The sequence below is a fragment of the Solanum lycopersicum genome, chromosome 12, assembly GCF_036512215.1.
Source record: "Solanum lycopersicum chromosome 12, SLM_r2.1".
NCBI classification, from domain to species: Eukaryota; Viridiplantae; Streptophyta; class Magnoliopsida; order Solanales; family Solanaceae; genus Solanum; species Solanum lycopersicum.
This window is the reverse complement of record NC_090811.1, coordinates 6,997,767-7,010,927: the sequence shown is the minus strand read 5'-3', so window position 1 is coordinate 7,010,927 and position 13,161 is coordinate 6,997,767. Positions and strand designations below refer to the sequence as shown.

The 13,161-nt window shown below is 36.2% G+C and overlaps 1 protein-coding gene across 2 annotated transcripts; it reads left to right on the top strand.

Annotated features, from left to right (window-relative positions):
* The first annotated feature begins 316 nt into the window (after positions 1–316).
* Positions 317–12,400, top strand: LOC101253667 (protein PAT1 homolog). 2 transcript variants are annotated; one of them, XR_738744.3, is made up of 6 exons: positions 317–709; positions 1,421–1,566; positions 2,660–2,716; positions 4,603–4,666; positions 9,802–11,973; positions 12,054–12,400. XR_738744.3 is itself a non-coding variant. In XM_004251908.4 (5 exons), the coding sequence occupies exons 1-5, from the start codon at positions 640–642 to the stop codon at positions 11,916–11,918; spliced, it is 2,454 nt and encodes an 817-aa protein (XP_004251956.2). In that variant the 5' UTR covers positions 317–639; the 3' UTR covers positions 11,919–12,400. The 2 variants fall into 2 exon arrangements, 1 of the variants encoding a protein (XP_004251956.2); XM_004251908.4 differs by having other exon boundaries at positions 9,802–12,400.
* Positions 12,401–13,161: the final 761 nt, after the last annotated feature.

Genomic DNA, 13,161 nt, shown 5'->3' with positions numbered 1-13,161 from the left:
ATATCAAAATTTAAGCTACTTAATCCATATTAACTTTTCATTGCTCTAAAAAATTTTCCTAATTAAGATAGTCAAAAATAAAAAGTCAAATTCCTTTTTGAAACTTCCTTTCTTTTTTTTTTTTTTAAAAGTTCCTCCACATCCTTTTAAAGAAAATTTTTACATAAGACATTTTTAGTATAAAAATTATTTATTTTTAAGTGAATAAATAAAATTTGACACTTGTAAATAAAATTTTATTAATTTTTTTTAAAAAAATAATTTGACACTTGTAATTAAAAATAGTTAAATAAAAAAACAAAAGAAGGCAAAGGCCAAAGGCGTTACAACTTTGTTATCCCCAAGCCCAGATGCCTCACACCAAAAATCTCAACAGAAAAAATTTCTCTCCTCTTCTCTTCCAATGAAAAATTTCCCCAATTCTTAGAAACCCTAGAACTTCTCTTTCTCTCCCATCTTCTTTTCTCTAGATTTTAGGTTTGACTTTTCTCAGATTGAATTTTCAACTCTCTAATGGGATAGATCAAATAGTTCCTCTTTTTTGATTTCAAGTTTTTGGTGCACTATACATTGATTTCAACTTGCTTTAATTTATAGAAGAAAGGAAAAATTTTCCCAGATTGATTGATTGTTTTATATATGGACGGATTTGAAGGCGGTGGTGGGAGTAGTAGGAGTTTTATGGAATTCGGTGACGACCGACCTGCAGGTTAAAATTTGCTATTTTTAGATCTTTGTTTGCTTTGTTGAGTTTACTTGTAGATTGTTCTTATCAAATGAAATTCATGAAGTAAAAAACAAAAACCTAGTTTGATTTTTTAAAAATTAGAAATGGTGGTGTTGGGCCACCCTAATTTGACTGGATTGCTTAGTTTTCTTGCTTGTGCTGAGATTGGGGCCCTGTATTCTATCCAGCTTCATTGATGCAATGCCACAATTATTTGGGTGTTCCTTAAAAATATTTGAATTTTGAGATTTTGTTGTTAGTATCTGGGATTTATGCTTCACTGTTTAAATGGACTTGTTTCTTTGGGGTTCATGGTGTAGGATTCCTATGTAAACTTGTGATGCATATGTGAACAAATTACCTAGTGTTCTTGCTGGTGTTTAATTCAGCTTCATTGATGCAATGCCACAATCCATTGGGTGTTTCTTAAAATGTTTAAATTTTGAGAATGTATGTTGAGTTATTTTATTACCATACTAATTGTTCTACTGTGATGGTTTCTCTAGGATTTATGATTTACTGTTCATTCTTGGTGTAGGATTCCTATGTAATCTTGTGATGCAGATAGTTTGAGGTCCATGTCGTGTTTTGTTACTCTGCATTGGTTACGTGTCAAATGAAATTTTTTATGATGGATTTGCTTGCTACTGTTGATGGTTGATTATAAAGTTTGACTTCCTTTTGGTGCTGCAGAAGAAAAATTTGATGCTTCGCAGTATGCATTCTTTGGTAATGATGTTGTTGAAGAAGTTGAACTGGGTGGATTGGAAGATGAAGAGGATGATAGTTTTCCTCCGGTTGGGTTTGATGATGAAGAGTATCAATTAGGCCGAGAAGAGGTTGCTTTTGGCTTTTTGCATCAATGTGTTTAGATTCCTTTTTTAATTGTTGTTTTTATCCCTTCAAAAAAAGATTCCTTTTTTAATCGTACCTCTGTTGGTGAATGGTGTGTCAAATATCAAAACAACTTTGTGTACATACCTTCAATTTTCTTCTGATTTTGCTTAATAGCTTCTTTCTAGACGCTGCTTTATTTTTACTACTCCTATTTAGAATGTTTAATTTGTGTAAGCTTCTACTAAATAGATAGACTCTTAGGTTTGCTTTTCCTCTCTCTCACCTGTGCATTCATTGGTGGAAGTTGTTTTAGTTTTTTTTCCCTAGTAGATCCTCGTCTTAGGCTTGTTTTTAAATTGATGTTTAGATACTTTTATGCTAAGAAATTTGGTTACCTCTGAAGCTAATTTCTTGGTGTGGATTCTTTTAGATAAGCATTAATTACTTAGCTACCAAACATGTGGGAGGAATTCTTTAAGATTTGTATGCTAAGTTTAGATTGTCATGGTTTTGATCATATTTCCAATCATGTTAGAATCTCCTCCAGAAAGTCGGTTATAGCATAGTTTTTTTCCTTTTAAATAGTTTAGACGAGATCTTTCTTTAGAAAAATATATTTTTGTTGTGGCATTTTGCCGTAAGGGTCCCAACTAGTTTGGCATTGAGGTATATGTTCCCGTGCTTTTGGTGTTTGTTGCATTCTTTCTGTTTATTCAGACAAAGTCTTTAGAGTTTTGGAGATATTAGGGCCGAGTCAACGGGCTGTTAATCACTCATTTGATTGATCGTGTGAGTTTTTTCCTTTATTGATAAGTTGATTGTGGTAATCGTTGCCTTTTTGAGTATATCTTTATGGGGAATAAGAAGGTTATTACGGACTTTGAAGTGTTCGAAAACTTCTTTGATGAGAAATTGAAGCAGATAACAATGTTAATAGTCTTGCATATTTGCAACTTTAGGTGTCGTGCATACTATTACATTTCAAAATCATGGGTTGGTTTCTTTATGTGTTGAATGAATGTGTACTTCAGTTGTACTTTTAGTTCTTAGTAGTTGAGTGCTAAGTTTTGCCTCTAAACAATTTCTCACTTGTAGGGTGGAGCTTTTGGATCTTTATCTGAGATTGATGACCTTAACAACACATTTTCCAAGGTAATTCTTTCTAAAGTGTCTTGGTGCAATGCAAAACATTTTTGTTATTCTTAGTGTGCTATATCTTTGTGAGGAATAACTGAGATGACTTAGCTTCCATGATTTTTCCAAGCACCATGAATTTGGGAGTTCTAGATAATGTTTAATTTATGTACCCTGTTCTCCAGAATGTTCAAGCTTCACAGGATTGTTAGTACTTTCTTTGGTCTACATTGCTAGGGGTGGGCATAAACACCGGAAAACCGAAACACCGAACCGAAACCGAAATTTTTTTCGGTTTTCGGTTCGGTATTCGGTTTATTTTTTTGTATTTTCGGTATTTCGGTTCGGTTTTCGGTACGTATTACTTTGGAATTCGGTATTTCGGTTTAAACCGAAATATTATATTTTAATTTATAAATTATATTATATTTAATAATTATTAATATTAAATAATTTTTTTAAAAAAAATAAAAAACCCTAAATCCCTAATACCCTATTCTCTTCACTCTTCAGCACAACTTCTTCAACTTCATCCTCTCTCTTCAACTTCATCCTCTTCCTCTCTCTTCAACTTCATCCTCTCCTCTTCACTCTTCAGCACAACTTCTGCCTTCTTTTCTCCTCTTCCTCTTTTATTCCAGCCGGCGTCCACCGCCACCAGTAGCAGCGCCGCCAGCCGCCGTCCTCGAGCAGTAGCAGCCAGTCGCAGCAGCCAGCAGGTCAGCAGCCGCCCGCGAGCCGCGACAGCAGGTAGCAGCAGCCAGCCACCAGCCAACCCAGGTGCAGGCCCATTAAAAAATCGAAATAAAAAATCGAACCGAATTAATAAAAATCAAACCGAATTAACAAAAACCGAATCGAATCGAAATATTTCGGTTCGGTATTCGGTACGTAATTTTAAAAAACCGAAAACCGAAAAAAAATCGAACCGAACCGAAATACCGAATGCCCACCCCTATACATTGCCTTCTGAGTAGGACCTTACAATCTTTTGTCCACGTAGCAATGATTTCTGCAAGTTCATAGTTACGGATGCCCGAGTCTGCTGCAACTTTATAGTACAGAACAAGATCATTTTCCTTTTAAATACAGTATATTTAAGGATGAAATTTCAGACTTAACAGTCTTGTATGACAACAAGTGTTGGATTTTTCTCAAAATGTTAGAACTCCAGTTTACCCTTATCCTTTCCTGGGAAAACTGCTTTTGAGCTCCTTTCTCTTTGGATATCCATTTCCAACATGAGATGTGCCCATCATTTTTAGCCATTAGTTGATTGCATTCTCGTTGTCCCTCATGTAGCTTTCTAGAAATCAATGAGGGGGAAAGAAAAAAAAAAGCTGATGCACCTAGTTTTTATAACCCTGTGATCAATTCCTTACAAACAATGCATTCAAATTTGGTGTTTGTCTGTTTGAAAATATGTTTTTGAGAGTTGGTATCGTGCATTGTTGTCTTTGCATTTTGCTTATTAGAAATCCGGTTGATTAAGTTCATGGTGACCCTTCATTAAGTGATTTGATGGTACCACAACATCTTGTAGTGCACTTTTACTTAATCAAACTTAGTCATTGATCTGATTCTGGTAAAACAAGAGTGGAGACATTTCGTGGAAGTACTTTTCTGTTCATGTTGACTTGATGTTTTCTTGACATTGCTGGAAGTTCATCGCATTATGGTAGCTTGTCATCTTTTCTTTTTTTTTTTCCCTCAAAAAAAGATGACAAGCTACCATAATGTGATGAAGTTCTAGTAGATGTCAAGAAAACATTAGGTCAACATGAACATGAAAGTACTTTCATGACATGCCTCCACTCTGCTTTCATGATAGCTTGTCATCTTAAGTCCTACAAACTGTTGTATTGCTTATTATCAATATCTTACTTGATCACCTTCTTTCACAGTTTAACAAGGATGATGGTGGTGCCATAAGGCCAGGATTTATTGGTGATCGGGAATACAGAGAGAGTAAGTATACTGTATGGATATTTTTTGGATTACTTCTGGAATATATCCAATTTTGTTGTTATAAAAGCTATATAAATTTGAAAGCAATGCCCAAATACTATTCTTCTTTCTTTCTTGACATATTTTGCTTGTATCTTTTATCTTGGAGCCTTCAGAAACGAAATAGATGGGCTAAGTGATCCGAAATTGTTATATGCATAAGAACATTCGTATTTATTCGACTTGAGCCTAATTTGGCATATGTTTTTCCTTAGAGGTTCTTGTCCGTTATCTATTATCTATTTGGATTTTGCTTTGTGATGTTAGGGATTGTAGCTCTTTAGTTCCACTACTCCATATTTCATGTGCACTACACGTTTACCCCCCACGATAATTGGTATAAAATATAATCCAAAGTAATATCTTACTTGTTGATCTTATATATTAACCAAACATTTTATAAGAAAGAAAAATTATGTAATTTGAAATATTTCTTGTTTCTTATGCAACACCACCACCTCCTTCACCACCACCAGAGGTCTTGGGTTCGAGTCTCCTCAAGCACAAAGTCACCTTTAGGGAGCATTATACCCCCAATGTTGGGTTTTTTGACGCAAATTCGTATTTAGTCGGGCTCCAATGCAGGTGTCAAGCACAAGGTGGGAAACAAAAAAACATGCTAGTGTATTCTCAGAAAAAGGGGTTGAGGATGGGTAAGGTGTGCACATACTTTATCTCCTACCCTTATGAGGTAGGGAAATTGTTCTGATTACTCTCAACCCAAAAGAAGTGTAGACAAACATGATAGAAAGGAAATATCAAGATAAATCAAACAAATGAAGGCAATTCAATTTCAAAAGGCAATTCAATGATTGGGAAATTTCATCAACAAGATTGAGTAATTCAGTGGTTGGGAACCAATGAAGATGAACTACGATAAAAGGGAGATGAGAAAGGCACAGGAAATGAACCACAACCAACAACCAAGTAGTTGGCCATGGAAGAACATTTGAAAACCAAATACCATATAAAGTAGCTGCTTTGTGTAGCTTCTGGCAAATGAGGCAGTTCTTACCTAAGAGACCTAATGAAAAGAGGGATAATTTTAAGCCCCAGGTGCTTCTTGTGTGGGGAGCAGACAGAGGCTGTGAATCATCTATTCCTAAATTGTAGAATCACAGGAAAACTATGGAGATTGTTTTTGAACCTCGGAGATATAACATGGAGCATACTTGGGGAAGTTACTGTGGAACAAGCTGGGTTGTTGGCCAAGAATAGAGGCAGGTGGAAGATGGTACCAACAAACATTTGGTGGACAATATAGAAGGAGAGGAATTCTAGGTGTTTTGAGAACATAGAGAACAATATGCAACATATTAAGCTTAATTGCATCTTGCTATTGTGTTTTTTGTGTAATATCTCTATTATTGATGTTTTGGACTCATTATAGACATATAATCACATAATCATAGATGTAGGTAGTACTCTGTAAATATAGGGCTACTACAACTCTTATAAGATTCGGATTCTAACATATATAGACAAAGGTACCCGTTTAAAAAATCCGAACAAATGGATTTATCAGGTAGTAGTGAAAATTGAATAATAAGATACTACATTAAAAATACAAAATACTACTACTAAATAAAGAGAGGATGAGAAGAAGTAGTTGATCCCTTGGCTATTCTATATAAATGTACGACTACACTTGACTACATAGTATGAGTAAAAGAAAATAGTGATGACTAGAATTGGAGTTACATTTACTTCAATCGTTTCTATATAAAATTAGATCAATGTCGGGTAGTTCCTATGTTGATCGGACTCTTCAATACTGTCAAGGGATGTGTGCCATATTCGCCAAAACTAGTGTATTTTTGGAGAATTTGACACGGGTGTGGCATCGGAAGTGAAGAGTCCGTACAACTTACGGTAGATCAATAATTGTGATCTAATGCTAAAAAACAATTACCCCCTCTTATTCCTTTTTATATGACACTCTCTCCTTTCTCTGTCTGTTCTAAAAACAATGACACCTTTCTATATTTAGTAAAAGTTTTACTTTAAAATATCTATTCTACCTTTAATGAGATGGTTTATAACCACACAAACATCTATGACTTATTTTAGTTCATGTTTCAAAGTCTTCTTTTATTTCTTAAACTTCGTGCTAAGTCAAACACCATCACATAGTTAAAAGTACCATAAATCAATTTAAAAGTATTCATAATTAAAAAACAATAAAGAAAAACCAAATAAAATAGAGGTTGACCTAAATTTTTATTCAAAACTTTTCAATTTTTTAATGTAAAATAAAATTAGTTACCAAGAATGAATGAAATCGTTTTCTTAGTAGAAAAACATTCCCTATATGCCTTGGTAATTTTAAGAAAGATACATAAAGTCTTGACTAAAAGTCCTAATCTTTATTATTATAATAAACAATTGAAGAAATTTAATAATACTATGATTTTGTAGAAGGTTCACACATTTACGTGGCAGTCTCCAAATCAAGCAGATATATGCGTAGAAAGAGAATTTAGGTAAGTTTGATATGGACTAATCTACTTCCCCAAATTTGGTTCCTTTAAAGTCATCCTTGTTACAACTATTAGTCAAAAGAGTGACATGAAATAATATAACTTAGCAAGATAACCATGAAGGAGATAAAAATGGCCAAAAAGGCGAGTGTAAATAAGTTGCTAGTCAGTTCTGTTTCACATGAGAATATTGTAAAGAAAAAAAGAACATATCTGTTAATTGTCCACTCATAATCCCATGAATAACTTTTTTGCTCCAATAACCTCAAGTCCCTAATTGGGAAGAGAAACTACGTTAATAGTCCATGGGTGGAATGTGCTGCCTCACGACGAACTATGAATGCCGAATAGTTTGTTTCTATTCGAACATGTATTTTTATAAAATATGATAGTGGAAAGATATGACACTTGGGCCTAATTCAACCCCAAAAGCTAGGTCATTAACGTGTTTGTTATACTCGTATAATGAGACCAATTTCCCATCCCTCTACTGACGTGGGACTTCTTAACACTCCCTTGAACATTCAGACCTCGACTGGAGCGTGAACATTTACAGTGGGGGCCCAACATCAGTGAACAACAAAATGGGATGGGCCTGACTCAGATACTATGTAAAGATATGACACCTAAGCCTGACTACCCAAAAAGCTAACTTACGAGGGGAGGTTTGTCCAAGGTGACCAATTTTTCATCCCTCTAACGATGTGGGACTTCTTAACAATATGAAACCCACATAGTAAACAAACCCATTTTTTCAAATTATGAAAAGAACCTTGAAAAAGGATGTGACTAAACTCACTTTTACAATAAAAGAAGAAACAACCTTGTATTAAGAACCTCTAATTATTAAATTAAGTTGACCTAATATGGATCTAGTGTGTTAGAACTAAATTAGTCCTATCGAACAATGTTGACGAAGATTCATAGCTATGCTTAATGCTTGAAAGGACACATAGCAACATACCAAATAGTATGGTGGAATCAAGTTGCTCGGAATCAAGTTGCTCGGATTTTTCTTTTGGTGCCTGCACCTTTGGGTACTTTGACCAAAACTGATGAGAAATTCGGACGAATCAAAAGTAAAGTGAAATTGAAGAAAATGGAATACCTTACTTTCTCAGAAGCTTATAGAATACCTTTTTTTTTTTTTGAAAATGGTAACTTAAAAGCTTATAGAATACCTTGTATCTATAAATTTCTATGTTCGTCCTTTTCTTTTATTCTTTGTCTTGGATTTTCCTCTTGATCTATATTTTCTCCTTTTATCCCTGTTTGGGTTTCTCCTCTTAATCAATATTTTCTCCTCAAAATATTTTGGAAATTTTCCATATAATGTCTCATAATTTAGACATTTTTACAACTCTAGTTGTCGATATATGAATTGTTTTTAGCCGAATCTCTGCACTCGTATCTGTACCCCCGAATCTTAGAATTTAAACTATGAGGGATTAGACCTCTAGATTTCCACCCGTATCAGGCACTTGTACCCGAGTTTGAGCAACTTAGTAGTGGAAAGCCATGCGGTCATCTAGGCATAAAGGAATACATCAATATTATGAAGCAAATTTTATACAAATAAGGTTTATGTAAAACGCTCATTCTATTCCTATACAAATTGAGTCTTATTTAGAAAAACATTTTCACTGTGAACACGAGTTATTCAATTACATAATTACAAATTTTGTAAGTATAATTTTAGTGGAATTTAGTATCCTACATATTTAGAGCACGATTCAGCCGCACACAATTATAAAGTTGTAAGTATAATTTTTGTTACGCCAATATCCTTTATATTGAGCGAAGCCTTAAACATTACAATTTTAGCAAATAGGAATTTAGTTATTTGGAAAAAGAATTTGATTTTTGAAGGGTAAATCAAATTATTCCTAAATTTAAAGGTTAAGTCAATTTAAATTCTTATGGCTTTCTAAATTGATAAAAATGATCAGTTAGTTGGTCTGTGATATACATTCTTTCGAAGCTAAATGTTGGACATAAAAACAATCCATTTCAATCTACGAATATCTAAGAAGGCTCTGAATATGTAAAACTCTTAGCTGGTGAGATATATAGGTAATGTGTTTTTAGCGTTCAATTGTAACAAAGATAGGAATAAAACATCAGCTCATCCGCCCTAAAACTTTAGGATTCAAATTTTACAATTTCAGCAAAATATCAATATTAATTTAAGATTTTGAATATTACAATTGCAACCATCATTTAATTGCTTCTTAAAAGGAAATTTTTTAACTTTATAAAGGGTATAAAAGTCTATCAATAGTTCTAGGATATTTTAGTTCAACTTTTAGCGTTTTAGTAGTAGTGCCTTTATGATAAATAGATTGAGTAGCAAATATGCCGAACACCTTGACTGGGAACTAGAGTATGTTTGGTAATGTGTTGAAATTAAAACTCGGTGACTTCACTTTACATGTATCACTTGGTTATCATGGGTCACAATATGAGTTTTTTGCTTTTACCTTTCTCGGTAAAGATGTAGTTAGTATGTTATAGTTCTCTAACCATTATAAAGTTGAACATCGTGCCTTATTTTAATTCATTTTTGGTCATTTAATTAACTGAAGGTATATCTTTTCCATATGATCAATGTTTCAGGCTCATCAGCTGTTGAGTGGTCACAAGATGCAGAATTTCGTAGTTGGATTGACCGGAAAGCTCTTGATGGGGGTGAAATCAATGACAGCAAAAGATGGCCATCAGTGCCATATTCTTCTGCTGCTCACCTTTTGGAATCAAATACTTTGTACAGGACTTCCTCATACCCTGAGCAACAACAGCAACATGAATATCAGCAGCAAACCCTGAACCAACACTACTCCAGTGAACCAGGACTCATCCCAGAATTGCCTTTCCCTTCATTCCCTCCTAGTGCAAGGCATCCACAAGCCTCCACAAATAACCAGTTACGGAACCCAAATGGTCCAAATCATCCCGGTGGACAGCAAATGCCAGTTTCCTCTCCGAACTTTTCTCCCTTCTTAAACACTGCAAATCAATTAGCTGCCTCGCATCTTGGCCCGCAGTATGGTGGAAAGTTTGCTCAGGGCACGCCTGCTGGGCTTCCCCTTCATAATCAAATTCCAAGCCAATGGTTGAAGCAGTCTACTTTATATCCAGGGGAGCAATCAAGCATGACCAGTAATATGATGCCCCAGCAGTCACATCGCCAAAATGGTTTCGCAACACCACATGGGGGGCTGCAGCTACCCCAGCAACCTGGCCAACAGCACCCCTTGCGTCCACCCTATGGCCGTTTGCCAGGGTTGCAATCTCAACTTATTAATCACCATATGTCTCCACCCTCGCAGATGATGAACAATTTTGATATGCTTGGGTTGGCTGATTTAAGAGATCAAAAGGCAAAACTAATGCTGAGAGGCAGACAGGGCATGCATTACCCTCAACTAGGCTTTGATATCAGTAGCCAGAGAAATGTTAGCGCATGGACAAGATTTAGATCCAAGTACATGTCAACAGATGAATTAGAGAATATTCTTAGAGCACAGCTGGCTGCTACCCATAGCAATGATCCTTATGTTGATGATTATTATCACCAAGCTTGTCTGGCCAAAAAGTCTGCTGGTGCAAAGTTGAAGCACCATTTCTGCCCAAATAATTTGAGGGATGGTAGTGCTCGAAGTCGTGCTAATACTGATCCACATCCTTTTCTCCAGGTTGATGCTCTTGGAAGAGTTGCTTTCTCTTCTATTCGCAGGCCCCGACCGCTTCTTGAAGTTGATCCACCAAAATCATGTGCTACTGGATGCATTGAACAGAAAATGTCTGAGAAACCCCTGGAGCAAGAGCCAATGCTAGCAGCTAGGGTGACTATTGAGGATGGACTTAGTCTTCTTCTCGATGTTGATGATATTGACCGGTTCCTACAGTTTAACCAGCTTCCAGATGGAGGAGATCAGTTGAAACGCAGGCGGCAGGTTCTGCTTGAGGATTTGGCCTCATCACTTCAGCTAGTTGACCCTCTTGGCAAAAGTGTCCACACTGTGAATTTGGCTGCTAAAGATGATGTTGTCTTCTTGAGGATCGTCTCACTTCCCAAGGGCCGGAAACTGCTAGTACGGTACCTTCAGCTTCTTTTCCCTGGAAGTGAACTGACCAGGGTGGTTTGCATGGCTATTTTCCGTCATCTAAGGTTCTTGTTTGGTGGGATTCCAAGTGATCACGGTGCAACCGAGACTACTGTGAACCTTGGAAGGACCGTGTCGCTTTGTATTTGTGAAATGGAGCTCAAAGCACTCGCTGCTTGTCTTGCATCAGTGGTTTGTTCAGCAGAGCCTCCTCCGCTCCGTCCTGTTGGAAGCCCTGCTGGAGATGGGGCATCTGTTGTTCTAAAATCTATTCTTGAGAGGGCGACTGAGCTCTTAAGAGATCCCCATGCAGCTGGCAAGTGCAGCATGCCTAATAGGGCATTCTGGCAGGCCTCGTTTGATGCATTTTTTGGGTTACTCACGAAATACTGTTTCAGCAAATACGACACTGTAATGCAATGTTTCTTGACACAAGGCCCACCGGATGTGGCTGTTAGTGGATCTGATGCAGCCAAAGCTATTAGTAGGGAGATGCCTGTTGAACTTTTGCGTGCGAGTCTTCCTCACACTAGTGAACAACAGAGAAAGGTCCTGTTAGAATTTGCACATAGGTCCATGCCTGTGCTAGGTGTTGGTAGCCAAAGTGGGGCAAGTGGTGGTACATGACTTTTATTGGAGATTGATATCAGGTATTTGATGTTCCCTTGAAGATTGTCATGAGGTATGTCAAAACGCGCTGGTTCATGGATTGCTTTCCTTGGCACATGTGGTGTTTATGACAAATCATTGTTGGAGTTGCAGGACATGGAGTCGGATCATCTGTAATATTCTGGTCGGAGAGCAAGAAACTTCATTCTCTTTAGACATGGATGTGGTCATCCCTGTTGGTACTGTGCTGCTTCAGACAAAGTTGTGAAGTAGGCTGTTGCTGTAATATGTTCTAGTTTTCTTTTTAATCTGGAGTTTTATCGTATGCTGTTTTCTCATCCATGATAGTCCTATTTTCTGAGGGATTTTTTAGTATAACTTTGTACAGTGTTCAACTAGAGAAAACATTCAGCTTCTAGTTTTGGAGGATATGGGGAGGAATTTGTTATAAGTTCCCAATGTTTGATAATTATGTGAATGAATGTTGAAGCTTTGGAACAGTTGATGGTGGGTACCCCGTTCCAGCTTATGCTATAAGAAAATATTCAAGAAGTTGAATATGAGGGAAGTCTAGTTATTCCCTGTGAAATTGATCCAAGGACAGGTATTCAGTTTCAAGGTGCAAATTGTTGAGCTAAAGCTCAATTCATTGCCTTTTGAGAGGTAATGTTTTGCCTTGAGCCTGAGATATTCATACTAGAGAAGTTATGACTAATATCAAATACAGCCAGGGAAGATAGTTTTAACAGAAGATAAAATCCTCAGTACGTAAAATAGCGCCTGGGGCTTTGCTTTAGTGGCAAGAGTATAGTGCCTTGGTGTATTGGTTAGGTACATGTTACGAGTTTGAACCACAGTATGGATGAAAGCCTGGTATTTAAGTGGAGAAGAGTTTGAACCACTATATCTTGCTTACAAATTATTGTGGTTTGTAATGTTAGTAAGATACAGTAGTGCATGAATTGCACTAGGATATATGGTACTTCAAGATAAACAATTTTGTCATTGAGGTCAGAATAAATTCTTATTCACATCAAGTGATTGAACAATCATGAGAATACTTAATGAATGTGCATCATTCATATAAAATCTTTTCAACACTTTTTTGTCTACGCAGATTGATGAACATATACGATTTGCCAATTTCTCAATTATGCCCTTTCAAGATTTTTCTTTTGTCAATTTCATTCTTTAAATAATCACTTACCTTTAGTGCCAATAAGGTTTAAGCCATCAACATAAACAACAAGTATGACAAACT